This window comes from Drosophila ficusphila, unplaced genomic scaffold, assembly GCF_018152265.1.
Source record: "Drosophila ficusphila isolate 14025-0441.05 unplaced genomic scaffold, ASM1815226v1 contig_286, whole genome shotgun sequence".
Taxonomy (NCBI): domain Eukaryota; kingdom Metazoa; phylum Arthropoda; class Insecta; order Diptera; family Drosophilidae; genus Drosophila; species Drosophila ficusphila.
Genome location: NW_025064189.1, coordinates 307,860 through 328,927, shown reverse-complemented (window position 1 = coordinate 328,927; position 21,068 = coordinate 307,860). Strand labels below are relative to the sequence as shown.

At 42.7% G+C, this 21,068-nt stretch overlaps 4 protein-coding genes across 5 annotated transcripts in view; 2 read left to right on the top strand and 2 right to left on the bottom strand.

The window, feature by feature from the left end:
* The first annotated feature begins 345 nt into the window (after window positions 1-345).
* Window positions 346-11,853, top strand: LOC108087490 (probable helicase with zinc finger domain). Of its 2 annotated transcripts, none has more exons than XM_017184879.2 (6): window positions 346-491; window positions 2,380-2,469; window positions 2,527-2,959; window positions 3,257-3,857; window positions 4,521-9,320; window positions 9,774-11,853. In XM_017184879.2, the coding sequence occupies exons 3-6, from the start codon at window positions 2,630-2,632 to the stop codon at window positions 10,652-10,654; spliced, it is 6,612 nt and encodes a 2,203-aa protein (XP_017040368.2). In that variant the 5' UTR covers window positions 346-491; window positions 2,380-2,469; window positions 2,527-2,629; the 3' UTR covers window positions 10,655-11,853. The 2 variants fall into 2 exon arrangements, with proteins under 2 accessions (XP_017040368.2, XP_017040369.2); XM_017184880.2 differs by lacking the exon at window positions 346-491 and adding an exon at window positions 557-1,002.
* Window positions 11,854-12,520: 667 nt separating this feature from the next.
* On the bottom strand, window positions 12,521-13,257 carry LOC108087491 (H/ACA ribonucleoprotein complex subunit 2-like protein). The gene is made up of 2 exons (XM_017184881.2): window positions 12,918-13,257; window positions 12,521-12,857 (listed from the first exon to the last, which is right to left on the bottom strand). Exons 1-2 carry the CDS (start codon window positions 13,166-13,168, stop codon window positions 12,626-12,628), a joined length of 483 nt encoding a protein of 160 aa, XP_017040370.1. The 5' UTR covers window positions 13,169-13,257; the 3' UTR covers window positions 12,521-12,625.
* A 205-nt stretch (window positions 13,258-13,462) lies between these two features.
* Window positions 13,463-14,429, bottom strand: LOC108087411. The gene is made up of 2 exons (XM_017184750.2): window positions 14,295-14,429; window positions 13,463-14,229 (listed from the first exon to the last, which is right to left on the bottom strand). The coding sequence occupies exons 1-2, from the start codon at window positions 14,320-14,322 to the stop codon at window positions 13,559-13,561; spliced, it is 699 nt and encodes a 232-aa protein (XP_017040239.1). The 5' UTR covers window positions 14,323-14,429; the 3' UTR covers window positions 13,463-13,558.
* A 1,168-nt stretch (window positions 14,430-15,597) lies between these two features.
* The window catches only part of LOC108087484 (Ig-like and fibronectin type-III domain-containing protein 2), a 73,092-nt gene continuing 67,621 nt past the window's right edge, over window positions 15,598-21,068 (top strand). Inside the window, 1 exon segment of the mRNA XM_017184861.2 lies at window positions 15,598-16,060. The gene's annotated coding sequence lies outside the window, so the exon portion shown is untranslated.

The following is a 21,068-nucleotide window of genomic DNA, read 5'->3' as shown; positions in this document are numbered from 1 at the left end:
GTAAAAATTATAATAAAGTTGGTTTGCAGTTTTGGTTGTTAATCGGTTGGCAGAAATACAAATCTTTAAATATGAATAAGAAGTACTGCCCAGCCAAAATTAACAAACGAAGTTTAGGATAATTTAAAATTTTAAGTCATATGTCTCAGTAATTTCTGTGGCATCACTTATTACTGTCTTAAACTCTCTTTTGACTTCCAATTGGTTTCAGTTTCTACTCAAAACCTAAAATGTTTCCACATTTTAAATTTGATTTTTTTCAGACCCAATGTTATCGGACTTTTTTTAGTATTTGCCTACTAATGGGCAGCACTTTTATACGACGCTATCCAGCACTATCGCTTTTCGCGAATTTTCCCTCACATACATACATAACTTATTTTTAACATTTTTCGACGTGATGTGATGTGCATTTTCTCTCATAGTTTTGTGCTTAACCATGTAAAATATAATTAGCCTGTAGTGTATAAACAATATGAATAAGTGCAAAGGTAATTGAAGAATGTGGAAGTCAGATAAAACCCGAAATTGGCTTCAAAATTGGCAAGCAAAGTTGCAGCTGGCTGACAGACGTGCATTATTCGCACTGGAAAAGTGCATTGCGGTCGCTTGCTGAGCATGCAAAACGATTAGCGGAGCCGTATAAATAACTGACTAATCAGATAAAAGTGCAACGGAGCCATTTGCATGTATTGTGCGTATATAAGTTGCCGTTTTTATATGGCAAAATCATCGTGCAGTGTGAACTGTGTTGAAAAGCGCCGGCAGCCGATACTCGTAAATTGTTTTAAGCCGTTTACTGGACTAATTACAATAAAATATGATAAGCAATTCATAACACTTCATTTCTTTAACAAATTATAATCAAAATTTCGGTTAAACACATATAATGCAAATTTATGCCACTATTAATTGCCACATGCGATACTCGTCAGCGAGTGCTTCCGTCGTTAACCAACACTGTCGATTGTCTGCTGTTTTCAGCACGTAAAAAGAAAAATGGTAAAATAAATCCTCCTTAATTCTCGCGAATCGTGCTAAATAACATTAAAATACGTTCAATTGTTGTCCCGTTGTATAAACTATGGAAAAAAAAAAAAAAAAAATGAGGGAACATGCTCTTATTGCGCCTGCAACCAGTTGGAAAGGAACGCCAGTCCAAGAAAATCTGCTCATGTATATAAAAAAGCAAAGAAAACTCAACATTAAATAATAGTTCGTTTAAATTAAATTGTTTTGCAATTGCTAACAACCTTTGTTCGCCATTTTTTGTAAATAATACCCATTTATCGCCGCATATAAATAAAAACCGCACAACAACAAAACGCACACATATACACGCAACAAAAAAAAATAGCAGAAAAAGAGAGCAAGCACCTCGAAATAAAAAAAAGATAATAAGAAAAAGCAACAACTCAAAAATTACTTTTAATTATGCTTGCAAATTTTCTCGTTCTCTGCAAATGTTCTCCCACTTCCCCGCAACAATCCCCCCTCTGATTTTTCCGCCCCCTTTTGTGCCGGTGCGAGAGTGAAAATTGCTCTTATGAAATTTTGCGTAACCGAATTAGAATGAAAATTGTGTAAATCGAAAAATAAAGACAGCAGAAGGAGCACTTTGGATTGTTTATCATACACGCCCGATTATAGGCGGCTCTATAAATCCGTCTGTATATACTATAAGTACACACAATTGTTTGGGATCCGATAAGACCCGAACAGAAGCTATTGGCCAGATATAAACAATTTCTGTTTCGGTCCAAACAACTCGGATTTGGCAGACAATTGGAATTGCGTTTAATCAATTGGAGTTTTATCTCCTATTTATTAGTTAAGGTCACGTTAGTCCCCCGAAGTGAAGTTGAACAACCAAACAAACTAGTTATAAACACGACTACATTAAAGATTTTAATTAGCAGCAGGCTAATAAAAGTGTTGCCTTTAATTAAACTATAAAAATACATTTTATAAGAATTTCAAAAAAATTCATATTTACAAACAAATCAAAAAAGTCTTTTAAAAAATTTTTCCTTTAGTAGAAACGGATTTTCAAGGAATTATAATATATTTTTAAATTAAAATATTCGCCCAAAAAAATAAAATAATTGGACTTTGAAAAAGTGAAGTGTATATGGAAAACTAATTAAAGGATATCGTGAAATTACAATGGTTGTGAAATCGTAAAAAAAAGAGCAAAATGTTAACAACAAATTAAATGTCAATGGCAATAACTTTTTACTTTCAACAACAATCAAAAACAGTGAAATTTAAAAAAATAAACAAATTAATAAACTTAAATACATAACGCTACTTTTTAAATCTCGACGAAACCACAGTGAAAGTAAATATATAATTTAACTTAAACCTCTTTTATTACAGTAAACATAATGCCCGCAAAGTATCTAAACCATTAATGTAAAAACGATAATCGATTTCTTTATATTTAACCACCCAAAATTGTTAGATTATGTAAGTATGAATTCGAAAAATGTAAACATTATTGATAGCTTTACTCTTCCCGGACAGAATCACCCTAGGAACTAAACGAGCGATCAAGACAAGGACCTGAAGGAGCCACACATGCATGAGTGACCACCCGGAGAAGCCCAAAAAAACCAGACGTTAAACAATGGCCGCCGAGAAGGAGATGCAGGCCCACGACATGGTCCGTCGGCGGAGTTGGGCCCGAGCCGTGGCGCTCTACGACCAACTGATTGCCTCCAATCCCGGACAGGGATCCGGTGTCCAGGGCGGGGGATCGAGGGCGCAGAAGGACCAGCAGATCGCCTGCCTTCTCGGCCGCTGCGAGTGCCTTTTGGAGTTGGGAAAGTTCGAGGGCTGCCTGGCGGATGCCTACAAGGTGCTCACTCTGCTTTCCGAACAAACCGAGTGCCTGGCCAGCGTTTCCCGAGCTCGCCGATGGCTCGTCCACGCTCTGTTCAAGATGCACAAGTACGGGGTAAGTAAGATACGGGAATTCCTCTCGTTACTCGAAAAAGTTTTATTGCATTACGGCTGTATAAACATAAAAATACAGGTTAAACAAAATATTATGGCAAAATTTGTTTAAATTTATTTAAATTTTAAGTTTATTTAAACAAATTAAATTTGCATGCCGTTTAAGGTTTAAGCAGAAATAATATCCACGTGTCTTTTAAAATTGTAGTTCAAATAATATTTCTAAAAGTGGATGCTAATTTGTAGTAAAAAATAATAACTATTCTAAAGCTTATTACTAACATTTACTTTCGTTTAGGATGCTGAGATCTTCCTGAGCAAGTGGATCAACGAGCTGAGCGGCCAGCAGATTTACTCGGACATATCCAAGACCCTCGAGCGCTACAAGTCCATCATCCAGATGATCATGAACGGTCAGCACAAGGCGCAGGCCCAGAAGATACCGCACGCCCGTCTCGAGGACGAGATGGCCATACTGGACACCAAGCTGGATCACTGGGCCACCAACAACCTGCCGCTGGACAAGTACAGCAAGCTGCTCAGCAACAAGGGGCTGAAGAAGCGGGAGCAGCAGCAGCAGCAGCAACAACAGCAGCACCAGAACGGCAACGGAATCGGCAGCTATGCGAGCAGCAGCAGTAGCTCCTCCACTGGGAGCAGCAGCACCATGTCCAGCTCGAGCACGAGTCTCCACAAGACCACCGACCTGCTGGCGGCCATCAAGCTAACGGCCGGCAAACACCAGACGGGATCCGGTGACGGTTCGGGCTCGGATCAGGGCGATCAGGCGGCGCCGTCGACCACCTGCAGCTACTGCACCATCACCTTCCAGACGAGGAACGAGCTGCGTCAGCACTGCCAGACCGAGGCCCACCAGAAGGTCATAATGAGCGACGAGGGTGAGTATTGAAACTAAAAAGCGGGAACATTTCTGAAATTTAAAACTAAAGATATCTTTAGGGAAAAATTTACAACAATTTTCAATTTCATCAAACTTCATTTTAAATAAGTTTGAGATAACTTTATTACTGGTTAATTAATTGGAGTTGGGTTTGTGACAAATTAATATTATTCTTATTTGTAATATTTTTTATAATGAAGTATAAAGTGAGATAAGTCATTTTGAAAGATAAAGAAATACTTTTTTTTAAAGAAAAACATGTGCAAATCGGAACTTTCTGGTTACAGACAGAATTATGATGTTCTATATTTAGAAATTCTTATTGCAACTTTGAAGGTTTCGCTTTTTGCAGTTTTATGAGATTTAAAATTTGAAAAGATTTAACTGCTGTTCATATAATATAATTAATCATATAGCCTCAGTTTAACAATAGGTTTTGTAAACAGTAAACCAGAAATTACGATCTTTTTATATTTATACTATCAGAAGTATAAATAAATCATTTCCAACAAACAAAAACTTGAAGAAAAGCTTTTTAAAACTATAAACTTAAATGATTCTAGATCTTAGTTAGAATTTCTGTGTACTACATTTCAAAAAATCACTTAAAACATGAACTTTCAGTCACTTCAAATAAACAACTTGTTCTTTTTTCGATTAGGCCGTGACTGGAAGTGGCGGCCACCGCCTCGTGGCTACACCCTGGACACCTATTCCCTGTGCGAGACGTTCAGCGATGCGCACACCTGCCACTACGGCGCCCAGTGCGTGGAGGCCCACGGGCAGGACGAGTTGAACGAGTGGAAGGAGCGCTTCGAGTACCGTCGCATGCGGATGCAGAAGGCCTGCGAAAAGGAGCTCTACGGCAAGTCGTACACGGAGCAGGTGCTGGAGCGATGGATCCAGGCGACGGCGCCGGAGCGTGTGATGTGCGAACGGGTGGCGGACATGGAGGCCCGGTGCGAGCAGCAGCTGGTCACCAGCATCAGTTCGAAGACCTCCAAGCGGGAGTGGCTCTTCCAGCTGGAGACGAAAAAGCCACTGAAAGCAGTGGCCCTCCTGCAGGACGCCCATCGGAATCACTTTGCCCTGAAGTCCATCAAGTTGTGCAAGCCCACGGAGTCCAGCATGGAGCTAAAATCGGATCAGGAGTGGGTTGCCATTGGATCAACTCAAACGGAAGCTTCCAGCGAGGAGAACGCCAACATAACCCACGAAATCACCGTTGAGTTTCACACGGAGATTTATGGAACCTTCCGGCAGGCCATCTGCTTCGATGTGGGCCAGGAGCCGCTGCTCGTTCGGCATCTTTGTGTGGATGTGCTGCCCGTGAACGATGCGGAGAAGATCGAGGAGATCAAGCGGGATATCATCAACAGTTCCGCAACGCGATGGGACGTGGCCAATACGCAGCTGACCCGTTTCGAGACCACGATCGGCACCCATCTGAAGACGGAGGCGTATCTCAGCGATCTGGAGCACGAGCGGGAGCTGTTGGAGCGATATCCGTGTCCCAGGGCGGCCACCTTCACGTTGACCCAATCGACGATTGTGGAGAAGCGACTGACGCAGAACAACTACCGCTCCCGCATCCACGAACTGCTGTCCGTGGAGGAGATTGCCCGCTACGAGCAGATAGCCAGATATAATGTCCGGACCCGACTCACGGTGGCCTCCAATTATATCCTCACGCCAGCGGGAATGGCGACCAGCACGGCCAAGTATTCGCTGGCGGGCGAACTGTTCGCTCTCATGCGCTTGGGCAAGGACATCTCGGAGGACACTTCGCCGGGTCGCTTGATCCTCTCGAACTGCAGCAGCGTGTATATCTCAAAGCCGGAGGATCCGGACGCGAAGGCGGATCAGAATAATCGCCCGGTTTACGAGGCTCTCATCGAGGACAAAGGCAAGAATGTGATCTACTTGAAACTATCGGCCAAATGTGTGGAGGCAATGGGTCTGCAGGAGGACACCGAGCTGGAGGTGGACATCCAGTTCCAGCTGAATCGAATGCCCTACTGCGAGTGGCACAACGCGGTGGACAAGATCACCGATTTCCGGCTCATCTTCCCGGCCACCGAACTGGAGCCCAGTATACCATGGACCCCGAAGAAGCAGTGGGCCGATAGCTGCGAACCCAAGTTGAATGCCAAGCAGCGGGAGGCCGTGAATGCCATCACCACGGCGCTGAGCATCAAGTTGCCACCGATCCTGCTGATCGGACCCTTTGGAACGGGAAAGACCTACACGCTCGCCCAGGCCATCAAGCAGCTGCTGTCGCAGCCGGAGGCCAAGATCCTGATCTGCACGCACTCGAATTCGGCAGCCGATCTGTACATCAAGGAGTACCTGCACCCTTGGATCGAGGAGGGCCTGGAGGAGGCCACGCCGCTGAGGGTCTACTACCACAAGCGATGGTCGGCCACCGTGAACAGTGTGGTGCAGAAGTACTGCATCATCGATGCCGTGGGCAACTTCCGGCGGCCCAGCGTGGAGGACATCATGCGGCACAGGATCGTCGTGGTCACGTTGAGCATCAGCATGGAGTTGGCCACTCTGGGCCTGCCCAAGGGTCTGTTCACGCACATCTTCCTGGACGAGGCGGCCCAGGCCATGGAATGCGAGGCCATTATGCCGCTGGCCCTGGCCAATGACTCCACGCGGATCGTTCTGGCCGGAGATCACATGCAGATGAGCCCGGAACTGTTCTCCGCCTTTGCCAAGGAGCGCAAGCTGCACATCTCGCTGCTGGAGCGACTCTACGATCACTATCCCTCGAATTTCCCCTGCAAGATCCTGCTATGCGAAAACTATCGCGCACACGAGGCCATCATCCGTTTCACCTCGGAGCTGTTCTACGAACAAAAGCTGGTGGCCTCCGGAAAGCAGCCGAGGCACGAGCGCTTCTACCCGCTGACCTTCTTTACGACCCGAGGAGAAGACGTCCAGGATAAGAACTCAACTGCTTTCTACAACAATGCCGAGGTTTATGAGGTGGTGGAGCGGGTTTCCGAGCTGCGAAAGCGCTGGCCCAGTGCTTGGGGTAAATTGAACGACACCAGCATCGGGATCATGACTCCCTACGCGGATCAGGTGTTCCGCATTCGCTCGGAGCTGAGGAAGCGCCGCATGGGCGGCATCTCCGTGGAGCGAGTGCTCAACGTGCAGGGCAAACAGTTCCGAGCGGTGTTCCTCTCGACGGTTCGAACTCGACGCACCTGCATGCCGCAAGGAAGTGGACCCGGAGCAGCCTCGTCGGCCAGCATTGGCGATGCCGACACGGATTATGGGTTCCTGAGCAACTCCAAACTTCTGAACACCGCCATAACTCGTGCCCAATCTCTGGTGGCAGTGGTGGGCGATCCAGTGGCTCTCTGCTCCATCGGTCGCTGTCGGAAAGTGTGGGAGCGCTTCATCGAGATCTGCGACGAGCACAAGTCTCTGTTCGGGCTGACGTGGTCGAATCTGCGTTCGCAACTGGACGGCGTGGAGCTGAAACGCGGCTATGTGCTGAATCCCCTGGCGCCGGAGTTCGTTCCTCGATCCCTGCAACCGGAGGCGTATCTGCGGGAGCAGGCTGCCCTCTACCTGAATGGACCGCAGCACGGACATGGCGGCCACGGGCCACCGGGTCCGCCGGCTCACTTCGCCAACGCCGCCGGGATGCTGGGTCCTGGACCGGCGGCCACCGCCCACCAGATGAACCAAATGGCCGCTGCCATGGCCAATCAGCAGCTCACCCACATGTACTCCACCCACATGGCGGCCATGATGGCCGCTGCAGCTGCCGTCGGCGGGAAGTCTGGCAATGGTCCTGGACCGGGAACCGGCGGAGGAGGTCCAGGTCCGGGTCCAGGACCACCGCCACACTACGGCGGCGGCGGCGGAGGAGGCGGGGGTGGAGGCCATATGGGAATGCGCGGACCACCGCCACAAGCGCCGCATTTGCGGGGAATGCCACCCGGAGGACCGCCACCCAGTCAGCAGCCGGGCGGCGGAGTTGGAGGCGGTGGCGTCGGCGGGGGAGGAGGAGTAGGTGGTCCACCGCCACCGTACGGACAATACCCGGCCATGCAGCACTGGCGGCCACCGCAGCAGGGACAGAATCAAGGACCCGGACCGGGACAACAGCAGCCGCCGCAGAATCCGAACGCCAGTCTGTGGGGTCCGCCGCCGCAAACGAATCCGTGGAGCGTGCTCCCACCCAGCAAGCAGCCGCCGCCGCAGCAGCAGCCACCGCAACCGCCGGTGAGTGCTCCGGGTCGTGGAGGACCAGGAGGACCCCTGCAACCGCCGCCGCCGCTCAATGCGAACCCATCGCTTCCGTTGCGCGGTGGCAGTGTTCCGCCACCGCCGCCAAACGCCTCAGCGGCTGCCCAGCTGCTGAGGAATCCCAGCGAACTGGGCTACCTGGCGAAGAAGACCCTGTACAACCACGGCCAGGCACCGCCGCACCACCAGCTCTATGGACCCGGTCCCGGACCACCGCCGCCGCCATCGCAACAGCAGCAGCAGGCACCGCCGATGGGGATGCAGCGGGGCAGCAGTGTGCCCAATGGACCCATGTCGCCCATGGAGAACGGACCGCCACCGCCTCCGTATCTGCGGCACAACGGGAGTGGCTACAATCCGGGAGCACCGCCACCGCCGCAGCAGCAGCAACAGCAGCCGCCACCGAATCCGTTTATGTACGCCGGGAAGCAGCCGTCGCCGAGCTCCATGCGATTCGGTCCGCTGACCCATGAGCTGCTGCCGCCGAATGTGAGCATCTATGAGATGGCGTTCAACCCCAAGGAGGAGCAGTACAAGTGGTACCTCAAGCTGCTCGAAACCGTGGGCCAGGATGGGGCCAACAAGTTTGCGGACATGTTGCGCCAGGTGATGAACACACTGCAGCAACAGCAGCAGCAGCACAAGCCGCCGCAGCAGCAGATGGTGAACAATCCGATGCTGAACAATCCGCATGTGCAGCGGCCGCAGTATCCCATGATGTATCCACAGGGACAACAGCCACAGCAGCCGCCGCAGCAATCGGTGGACGCTTCACCGCCACTGGAGAACTTCAACCAGCAAATCGATCTCGTCTTCAACTCCATCATGAACGGAGCCAATGATATTGCCCAACCCATTCTGCGAGATGTTCTGGGCATGGTGGCTGGTGCGGGTAATCCAGGTGGTCCTCCGCCGCTCAGCAATGGCTTGAACGGCGCCGACCTTCAGCAGCAGCAGCAGCAGCAGCAACAACAGCAGCAACAGCAGAGTCGCCTCTTTGCCATGATGCAGCAACAGCAGCAGCAGCAACAACAGCAGCAGCAGCAACAGGCGAAGCCTCCGGGTCCAGGTCCTGGTCCTGGGCCCCTCTATCCCAACCATCTGGGTGGTCCTGGCCTGCATCAGGCGCCGCCCAACGGTGGTGGCAACAATTTGGGCGGCGTCGGCAATCCCAACTTTATGGGCAATGGTAAGAGAAGTAAGGTTTGATACGATCGTTGCTTGTTTGTTGTGCTTTGTTATAACCTTTTTACGATGCCGTTTAGAATTAAATATTGTGAAGGAAATGTTAAATTTGTTGTTAACTAATAAAACTTAGTCTAGAGTTTTATAACTGAAATAATCGACAAAAAAAAAGCAAACCCAAAAAAAACCCTTTTAACGAATTTCTTGGGTATAGAAAAAAATAAAATAAAAATGGCAAATAACAAAGAAATAACAACATAACAAGTTTAGATAATGCATAACCAAAAATATAATTAGCAACAAAAATCGTTCTGGATCAAAGTAAACAATTGTTTTTTAACAATTGTTTTTAAGACAAATCCATTGAAATATCTTTTTATAATAATTACTTTGATAAGGTCGTTCCACCCATACTTTTTCGGTATTATTCTAATGATTTTACTTTTCAATCTCCCAGCTGGAAACGCCCTGCTCAACGACAAGCCCTTCAACAATCTGAACGTGCACAACAACGTGGGCGTCAACAGCGGCGGAGTTGGCGGGATGGGAATCGGCGGCGGCGGCGCAGGAGGAGTCGGCGGCCACAACAACAGCAACAACAACCACAACGGAATGCTGAGCAATGGCAACAACTCGGTGCCGCTGTACCGCCGACAGGCGTTGGCCGGAAATGGGATCGGCGGCGGTGGAAACAGTGGCTACAACAACATGCATGGACTGGATACGGGTGCGAACCTGATTGAGGCACTGTTCCACGCCAACAACTCGGTGGTGGATCACTCGGTCAAGTCGTCGGATCACATGCACGGTCTGCTGTACAACAATTTCAATACGCTGAAGGGCGGCGGCCACGATGTGGACCTGTTCCAGTCGATGGCGCCCAGTGTTCCGCACTCGGAGGCGGCCAATCATCCCCAGCTGTCCTCCGGCTCGTCGGCAACCACCTATGCGGCTGTGTTGAGCCAGGGACCTCAGGCGGTGGTTGGCAGTGGTGGTGGGTCATCTGGACCTTCGCCGGGCCAATCGCAGGCGCCGGCGGGCGTGGCCGGATCGGGGGCGGGCGGAGGCAAGGGCGCGCAGGCGGGGAGGCGGCGGCAACGATCTCCTCGAGAAGGATCCGTTTGCGGCTATCCGGGAGTTGGGACAAGCCACGACCGGATTCTACAACTACTTTCAGTGAGAAGCGGTGACGGCAGCACATCTCCTGCTGTGGCATCAAAGGGTCTTAATCTAAAAACAAAAAACAAAAACGAAAACGAAAAGCAAACAAAAAAAAAAACGAAACAAAAGAAAAAAAAAAGAAAATTAACAACAAAAAAAAAATTGCAAAATTCTTAGCTGAACAAAAACAAAAAAACGTAAAAAATGCCCCAGACAATGGGAAAAAACGGAAGAGAAAACGAAAAAGAACTGCTTCTTAATTATAGTTGCCCCTATCCTTATTTTTTGCTTTCATTTTAATTGCAAATTATTTAATTACGGTAGCCTTAAGTTCAACGTGTGAATTATTATAATTAATTAATAATATACATACATACCTATTTAGTTAATGTTTAGTGGTTACTAAAGCTCGCCCAAATGCCGCAGCAGGGACTTGTTGACGTCCACGCCCCTTCTTGGCCTCCAACGCCGCCCCCCTGCGACCCTCCTCCTGCCACGCCCCCCAAAGCCCCAAAGGCGCCTCCATTGGTTCGCAGCATCCGACGGGTTGCTCTGAGCAGCCCAGAAAAATGAAATGAATTATAAATCGCCTACACAAGAAAACCTTATCGATTAGACTCTTGAAACATACAAAACAGAAAAAAAATCATAAAAAAAAACTTTACAAAAAAAAAAAACAAACAAACAAACATAAAAACCACAAAAAAAATGAAATGATTATGTAATAACTATAAACTGCAAAATGCATAGTTAGCTTTAGATGTAAGATAATTCAAGAAAGTTTGTATTGTAAATTTTTTTCTATTTTTAGTGCGTAGCGTATGTGCTACGTAAGCCTTTCAGTTCGTTTACTACCTATCTTTAATTTCTCAGTTATAAATTTCAATTTTGTACAGGAGTTGACTATTTAAAGCAAACAAAACAAAAAAAAAAAGAAAAGAAAATCTATTAACAACAAACCATTAAAACTGAAAATTTGTCACGCACTCAAATACATAAATTATTATCCTTATTAATGTAACTTCAGATTATATACCTATTATATATATTTACTGGCTATAAGGGATATGAACATTTTTGTGTACGAATTAAACATACTTACCTACATACGAACATATATATAATATGCATATAAATATTTAAATTTGTGCACGAGTTATTTGTTCCTTTGCCCATCCGAAATTGTCGATGCGTGTGTAAATTATATTACGATTGTTGACCGCCCCGCCCAAAATTTTCAGCCATCTCGTCCCTAATACCCCTAAACATAATCCCCATTATCCCCAACTCATTGTTTAGTCCGATCTGACGACTGGTAAATGTAAAACACGAAAGAGAAATGCAAGCAAAAATATAAGAATTTTTCGATAAGAGTATTTAACCGATCTTTGAGTTTTATCGTAGTATTTTGGCTAGCGACTTGGATAGCATACACATATTAACTTTATATAACTGTAATTATTTAACCAATGTAACGCATAACAAACTAAAAAGCGGAAACAAAAAAGAACGAAAATTACATTTAATAAACAAGAAATTGTACTTTTAATAATCCCCTCCTCCACCATTCATGTCATTTGTTAAACGATCTTCTAGGAAATACATTGCATACCAACACGAACACATTTAGTGTTAAATTATATGTAAATTTAGACACCACACATACATACAGCAACTAACTAAAAAACAATAATAGCAGACACCTCATCATCGAGCAACACAAGAACACAGAAACCAGAAGCCTAACGAAATTCCTCCATTTCAACTGTATTGTATATTTAAAACAATTTATATGAAAACAGCTACGCTGAAAATACTTATAAAAAAACACAAAAAAAAAAGAGAAAACAAAAAAGATCCCAAAGGGACAGCAAAAAAAAATCTTGCAATTTTGGTTTCTTTTGCCGGCAGCAAAAGGTTCTTTTTTCATGAGGAGTATATGATTTAACCTTTCTGGCATTAACTTCTAAAATCAATCTGGTTTGGGCTTTAATATAGTACATTTATTTCTTTTTTAATAGGATGGTATAAAAAGTGCATGAATTGGGTTTTTGGTGGTGCCAAAAAATAGGCATTTTCTGGCATTTATTAGGACTCCTTTTAACTTAACTAGGTACTTAATTAACAGAAGATACTAAGGCTACAGGTCTAGACGGGGATATTCAGCCCAGAGAGCTCCTCCTTGACCTCATCGTACAGGTCCTTGTAGTCGTCGTTCTGGCGGATCAAGAGCGCTACTGTACCGCGCTTAACGCCCATGGCAGCTCCCAAATCCGCCCGACTCGGGGTGTACGCATAGGGGATGCCCTTCTCCTCGCAGACGGCGGGTAAATGGCACATGATGTCCACAGGTGTCACATCGCCAGCGAAGATGCAAATGCTGTGGATTATATGAAAGGCTTAGTGTCTGAATATCATTTAGTGTTTATCAACTACTCACCCAGTTTCTCCCTTGCGCAGGCGGGTCTGCACATCCTTCAATCCGTTGCGCAGATAAGTTTTGTGCTTCATGGCCTTCTTGACCAGTTTGTAGCACTTCTTAGCCAGTTTTTTACCTGCCATTGGCTTTGCAATGGCGTTCACAAAGACCAACTTGTCGTCGTAAGACTCCTCTTCCTTGATGGTGACATCGCCGCTGATCTGCACGGACGCATCAGCATCCTCGGAACGTTCTACTTTCACTTTAACCATTGTTTTTCTGTTAAAAAACGTGGATATTTTGTTTAAACTCAGTTCTTCGGCACAAACACGTGTTCAGAGTGACCGCGGATGGGGATTTAAAAGAAGTTACTTGATAATAAAAATATACTGGAAAAATCCCATGATTTTAAAGTTGTATATTTTTAGTAAAGGTTCACACCCTGGTTCTTGCCATTGTAATTTGCTTTTCTCTACACCTAAAAAAAAGTCAAGATATTTCCCAATGTATTTTTGACTTATGAAAAAAATTAATTTGCAATGCGCCAATTTAAAACCTCCCTTGTATTTTTACATCGAACATTTATTAAAACCTCACATACAAATTACAATTTCACATGACATAAAAATTAGCAAACATTTTCAAGAGACTTGTTATATAAATTAAAAGATTTGCTTGGCCAGTTGGATGATATTCATGGCCAATCGAATCTCTCGGGCGCCGCGAACGCCCAGCGCCGCCAAATCCTCCAGGGTCATTTGGATGAGCACCTCGAGGTCGATCTCCTCGCGGGTGAACATCTCCGTGAGGTGTTCGTTTCCAGTACGACTCAGCAGGGACTTAACTCGGGGACTCAATGTTGGGTGCTCCACCGGGGAGACGGCCTTATAGCGTGGATGGATAATACTGGGCATGGGGCTTTTGGGGGTTTCGCTTTTTCGCGATGCTTCACTTTTGGCCTTGGATCTTTCACTTTTCATCTTTAAAGTCGCACTTCTCAACCTGGTTACCTCCTGTCTTAACCGGGTTTCCTGCTGCATTCGATTTTCCGAACTTGATCTGGATTGTGACTTTAATTTGGGAGTTATTTCGAGACTGGATTCTCCATGGAGGGTACTCTGACTATTTGGCGAGAACACAGATCTCGTGCGCATGAATTCCTTTGAAAAACGCGTTGGTCGACGTGTTGGAATCGAAAGAAAGGCCCTTGGGTTTCCACTAGGTCCAGATCTTCCGGAATTCTTTTTACAGGCTCCTCCGGCAGGCATTACATCGTCAAATGAAAAAGCTTCGGCGTTGAGCGGAGTTAATGGCGCCAGCGGCGAACCGGGATCTTTAAATTAAAGCCAATTTTACTACACCTTAAACAAATTAATTTATATAATTTTAAACTATTACCTCTATAGACGCGATTATAGCGTTCCATTATGTAAATTTTAAAATTTTACGAGCACAAAGACGACAAAAAAACGTGCAAAAATTATTGCTAGGAACAAGTAACTGTAAGTTTTACAGCTTTTACAATGCGACCGCACTAGGAGTTCTTAAAATTCCTTAACATAATACCATCCAGTTACTTCTTATGATTATAACAATATTTTTATATCAAAGAAATAAATCCCAAAATCGGTAAATGAAAGCTACCATATAAAACATTGAAAGCGTATAGGCCAAATGGAATATTCATAAATAGATTAAATCTCACCTTAAATCTCTGATATTATCCACGAGATGATAAATAAATTTAAATGGGAGTTCAAGGAACTCGACACACATTAATATTTAGAACTTGACATGTCTAAGTACCAAATTTCGTTTTATACTGTCTACATAATATTATATTGATTCTAATTAAAGCGAGTTTGGCCAGTTTCTGTTGTTGTTTATTTTGTGTAGCGATTCGATTTGATTTGATTTCATTTTTGCGACGGAGTTTCTGCGACGAACTTTTTGGGAATTAGCAATCAACAGATGAACCGATAAAAGGTAAACAATTGTTGCAAAAACGACACTTAACTTGTACCAAAATAATCAATTAAATACTAATGACGCCAGAAAATTTACAATTGTTGTGTGCATTAAAATGAATATTCACAAAGCTCAATAAACACACAGAAAAATAAAGTAAAATTTTTTATTTTTTGTCAAAAGAATTTAAAATGAAATAAATATAAGAACATTTGCATTTCCAAGAAGAAAAATCAATTTAAATAAACACCAGATATAAAAATATTTTATTAAAATTTTATAAGTCCATCTTTAATCTATGTATCAAAATTATTTTCTATGCAGCGAACTCATGACATTGCCACCTGTTAAAGCCGAATAGATATTATTGGTCTTGCTGCTGTTTGGGTTTTATGCGCTTACCTTGCTTTATTTGGTTTTCCGTGGGCAAGAACAACATGGAATTGTTGTCTTTGCGCACTCGGCATTGCCGAAGCTTTAACCTGCTCTTTCCCCCCAACAAAACCCCCCAACAGAGCCACATGTGAGGCTTGTTGTTGCCGGCTTTTGGCCAAAAATCAGCTGAGCTCAGCCAGCTGCTTTGTGTTTATATTTTTTCCATGAGCAAAGTAGCGCCTGCGCAGAAGCCATATAGCCCCCCTGGACCCCAAACTAAATCGACCAAAAACCCGAAGCGGAAAGCCGAGCTTTTTCGACTCGAGAACGGACGTATAAAATTGCGATGCCTCGCCGCTGGGCGATTCAGTCGTCTAACGGAGTTCAAACCAAGCTGAGCTGGAAAAGTTCTGGTGCTAAGAGCGTGGAAAATCCAACGAATAGTCTGTCGTAAAAATTTAGAAAAAAAAAATCACCCAAGTCATAAACAAGTGCGTTCTAATAAAAAAAATCCATTTACGAGTGCTGTGCTGTGGGCGCATTATTTTGTATGCAAGTGCATAAAAATTCCAACAGAATATCATACCGAAATCAATAGGGGAGCGCTCAACAAATCCCCCCATCAATTGTTCAAACCACTTGGGCAGTGTTCTTGAGACATGCAAAAGTAGCCAGTGGAGTGTTAAAAAAAAATCCAAATAAAAAAAAAAAAAAAATCAAAACAACTACAACTAAAACGACAACTTGCGAAACGGATTTTTTCGAGTGTTTTTTTATTTGTTTGCCGCCGACGACGTTGCCGCCTCAACAAAAGAACTTTGGTAGGTTTTTCGGTTTTCCACCGGAGCTTTGCTTTGTTTGCCTTGCTGGATTTCATGCAAATTAAATTAAGCAATTAAACGAAACACACAAAATTGTATTTGCCAAGCTCGATTCTTTAGATTTTTTTTGTTTGGGTTTTGCTTTGGCGAATGGATTACCTCATATAAAACCTCCTCCCTAGGTGATTGCAAAAGTTTCGTTATTAATTTTTTCATGCCTTTTTTCGACGTTTCTGAGTATTGGCAATAATTACAAAATTTACCCAATCGGTCAGTTATTATCGCTTTGTCGGGCTGTACTTCTTTTTGCTGCACTAGTTTCCGTGAGGAGTATAAATACATTTTGACTGTGTTTTTTTTTTATTTTCCCACTTTTACCCGGCACTGCTCTCATGGAAATTCAAATAAAAACTCAAAAAACTTTTTTAATAACAACAAGCCGAGAGAAGCAACCAAGAGAGAGATGGGGGTTCGGGGGAGAATGGGATGTTGCACTGGAATATATTTAATTGAACAACAAAAAGAAAACCAAACAATCATAGTCAGCGCAGGAAAGTGGATTGTTGTTGCTCTTTTGGCGCTCAAACGATTCACAATGGACCAGGAGTACAGCTGCCACCTAGAACAAGTGGCATAATAAATATTTAAAAAATAAATAATGACTATAAAAACCTAGAACGAAATAAAATATTTATAAACGTATTCGGTCTAGAAAATGTATCCACAAATGCGAACAGAAAAATATTTCATGTTAAAAAAATCCACATCTGAAATAAAAGAAGCACCAAGTTATTGAACCAAAGTATTGGAAATATAATATTATGTTTTCTGATATAATAGAATATAATATAATACAGGATCAAAGAAAATGAATATTAGGTTAAATATACCCCTAATTAGATATGAAAATAATATTAAGAACACTAACTTTCAGAACTCCTTTTTTAATTTAATAGCCATATTACATTTTTCAAGGAAAATTGATGACAAATGGTTCCAAAATTAGGGTATAAAATTATAATTAGGCAAAAAGTCTATGACCCCTATTTAAATTATATGCATAAGGATCTCACTCTTGTAAAATAAAGTACAAAGTCATAAGCGCAAATTTGCCAACATGAAAAAAATCGCTTTGCCAAACAGATTTAAAAATAGACCAAAACAAACCGAAAGCAATAAAAGAACCCGGCAAAGTACGAGGCAAATTGTTGAAAAATGTAACAAGTCAAAGGAATTTTTTCAACGTCAAATTCGGTTTTCCCCATTTCCCCCAATCTGTTTGTTCGCTAGCTCACATTTTTGCGATAATTTAAATAGAAAAGTTAAAAAATGAAAACCAAATTTTGTTTGCGCTTGCTGAAATTTAAATAGAATGTGAATATTTCCAAATAACTTTGGGTGCGATATTTTGAAATCTACAGGAATGCACTGTATATAGTTGAATTTGATTGGATTTTTATGAATGCTAGGCTAGGAAAATTTTTAGGGACTATAAATAAGAGAAAATTCTTTTGCACACACCCTACAGCAAAGTCATTTTCAGCCCAAAGTTCACAGACTCGAAAAGATTAAAACAAACGACGTAGAACTTTTGGATTTTTGATTTGGCTGATTTTCAACTTTTCCTTTAAATCTCCCTGCTCACTTTACTCAGTCAAATATGCAAATGGAATGCGTTCAAGTATTTGCTGAAAATTAAACGGAAATAATTGAATTATGCTTAAATCAAGTAAGAAGCATGGATTTTAATTCAAATGGAAAGCAACAATCGCATTGATTGAATAAATATCTGAGCGCTGTTAAAACTAACCTATGGCAAGAGAAATAATGTAAATATTTGCGTAATCCAACATTATTTACATAACGCACCAAGGCAAAATCGTTGGAACGAAAAACTCAACTCACTCTCTGATTATTTTTTTCTTTTGGACTTTGGTTTTATCTGCAAGGATGTTTGACAGGCTGCCGGAAGTCTGCCAATTAGAGTAGGATTTGCAGGCCAGGATTTAGTCAAACACAGTCACACACACGGAAAAACGAAAATATTTTAAATAAATTAAAAACTATTCTTTGTGCAATAGGAGCAAGGCAAATAAGTGCCTAAGCATTTTAAAAGTTCTCCAAAAATAAAATCTATAATTAATGGCCAGCACAAACAACTACATATATCAAGAGAAAAGTTTCGCAAATGTGTTAAAATGTATATTAAAGAATAAACTCACTTTTGTGTGTTGGACGAGTGTGTTTAATGCCCAAAGGATCTGCTTCCAACCTAAGAACCAGAATGAATATGAATGTGCTTCGTATATTTCGGTAGCTTGAGTCGCCTGCATTGGGATTTACCAGACCTACAAAAAAAACGAAACAAAATTGTCCAACCAAAATTTATTCTGTTGTCGCTTTAGAATAGAGCAGCCACCAAGGACCAACTAAAAAAACGAAGTATAAAACACATAAAAGTGCAGATACAGATACAATTTGCGAGAAAAAAAATGTTTGCTAAAGAAGTGCAGTCACTATGGGCATAGTGCAGAAATAGGTTTAAAAATTTGCTTTGATAATAATGTTTGTTAGCTACTTACTTTATTCTATTAAAAATGCACTTTGACACCATTTAAGATAAAAACTATGCCCTCTGTTAAGCAGATCAAGTACATCAGAAGACAAAAATGAATTGGCTACTTATGTCCCATTAACATTACTTAAAAACCGAATATCTACTTACATATAAAGCTACATTTTTTTTACAAGATTAGTCTTAAATTCTGAAATATGTCAGTAAAAATTGCATCCAAAAAAAGATGTTACGAAAATATTTAAAAAATTACCTCATTCGGGTTTTCGAATGCAAAGTGGACCTTGCCCCCCTTAAAGGGCATTAAATGATGCATGGAAGACCTTCCTTTTGACAGTTTCCAGCTCGTTGTGTGCCCATTGTATGGGCGAATGGAGACGAGCGTCGAGTGACTGTGCCAAAGTCACATGAGTGCAATTTTAAAACAGTGAAAGATATATAAGGCGAAAGCAAACAACTGATCAAATCTCGGCGCTATTGCAATGGGCGTCGTTTTCCGAAATGACGGCTTAGATGTACGCCCATAAAAAAAACGCATATAGACGAGAACCTGGTTGAAGTTGAGAAAGAGCTGGGGCAGGCACCAAGATGGCAAACAACTGAGGTTGCAATAAATCCCCGGGAAGACAAGCAAAAGGAGCTGCAATTGAACCGCCTGCTCCTTGGTTCTGAGTCCTTCGTCCCTCATCCGTTGTCCTGGCTTCAAATAGCGCAACAGAATGTCAATTACTTGAATGTGAGGTTAGGTCAAAGCCATCTAGCCGAGCTTGATTTTCATTTGAAAATTCCCTGGCCGGCCGAAAAATGGGGGGAAAAACTATTGGAAGCTCTCTGATTGCCTCTCGGTTACTTTGACTAATTTCGGCAAATCGCCTTGTGAAAAGCAATAAATTTTTGTTCAGGAAATTTAGTGGATTAAGGGATGTGCGAAATCTTCCCTTGATTTGAGGTTTGATTTTTCATATTCGAGATGCATTTATTACCTCTGAACTGCATTACTTTTGGGCAATACACTTGCCAACTTAAATATGATTAGTAATTTTAAATTTATTTCTGATGAAAATGCATTTATTATATCAATTAATATTAGATCCCACAATTTAAGAACAAGAATTAAATTTCTTGATCATGGAATTCTTTCGATTTTCTTTAAAGGGTAAAAGGGCATTAGCCACTCTTTTTGCCAAGTGTGGCATGGAAAAGTCAGCAGAAGTTGCCCAGAGTCTTGGTCCAAGTCCAAGCGTTTTTTTTTTTTGTGGGTTTCCCATTTATCGATGCTCTGCTTGCATGTTTGTCTGTCAATTGGATTTCGTCCTGGAAGTGAGCCTTGAGTTTTGGGTTTCCTTTTGCGATCCACAGCTAGAATCAGGCACTTGGCCGCCTTTGAGCTTCAAGCATGCGAGGGGTCGGCCTGGTCAAATGCTCAAATGTTCAAATGCCTGGCTCGTTTGCAGGTTTCCTTTGTGCCTTTGGGCTCGGAATTCCTGCTCGGAGTTGAAGTTCGAAGATTGCTCGCATGCCTCTAATCGTTCACTCCGTTCAGTATCTGAAATACATATAGGTAAACGTTGGAAAACCCCCCATTAAACAATGGAGATTCAACATTTCATTTGATCAGTAAGAAAAAGGTGTTTAATGCGAATATTTAATAAGTAAGAGGACACGATTATTGAAATACAATTCACTGAATGCAACGAGCTCACTAATTGACGGTAATTGTTTCTATTGGTACATAATATTTTAATCATATGGATTTTTCCTTCATTGGTATTCTGGGATTTTAATTGCTGCACAGCTTATTAATTAAGAGTGGGATTAATTATATACAGGCTAAAATTTATTATTTAAATAAGAGAAATTTATTTTAATTCCCATTAAATATTTTTGGCGACTCGTGCTCATTTTGTAATTCACCCTTGAGAACAGTTAAAAAAGTTTCTGCTTTGGTAAATCTGTGCTCAAGTTGATAAACAACATCAAAGAGACATAAACACAAAAAGAGCAAAACTGAGACTCAGACTCAGACTATGGCTATAACAGGATTTACTCCGCAGAAGAGCGCTATAGTTGCACTGCAATAAATATTTGTGTAAAATATAAACAAAGAAACCAATGCGAATTGTATGGGTCATTATAAAACAGAATGGAAACTATTTTAGAAATAAAATAGAAAGGTACCCCAAATAGATAGTATCCCTTAGTTAATTTCAAAGATTTTTTTTAAATAAATTCGTTTCTTTCAAGTGTTTTTCCAAGTGCTAGCCAACGAAAGATAAAGCGAGTGACGAATACGTTGACGTCTTCTGGCTCTGATGGAAGTAGTCGCAGAAGCCGTCGCATCAAAATAAATGGATATAGTTTAAGTGTATGAAAAACATGGCCGAAACGGAAGAACTAATGGATGGATGTATGGCTGGCTGGTTGGCTAAAAGA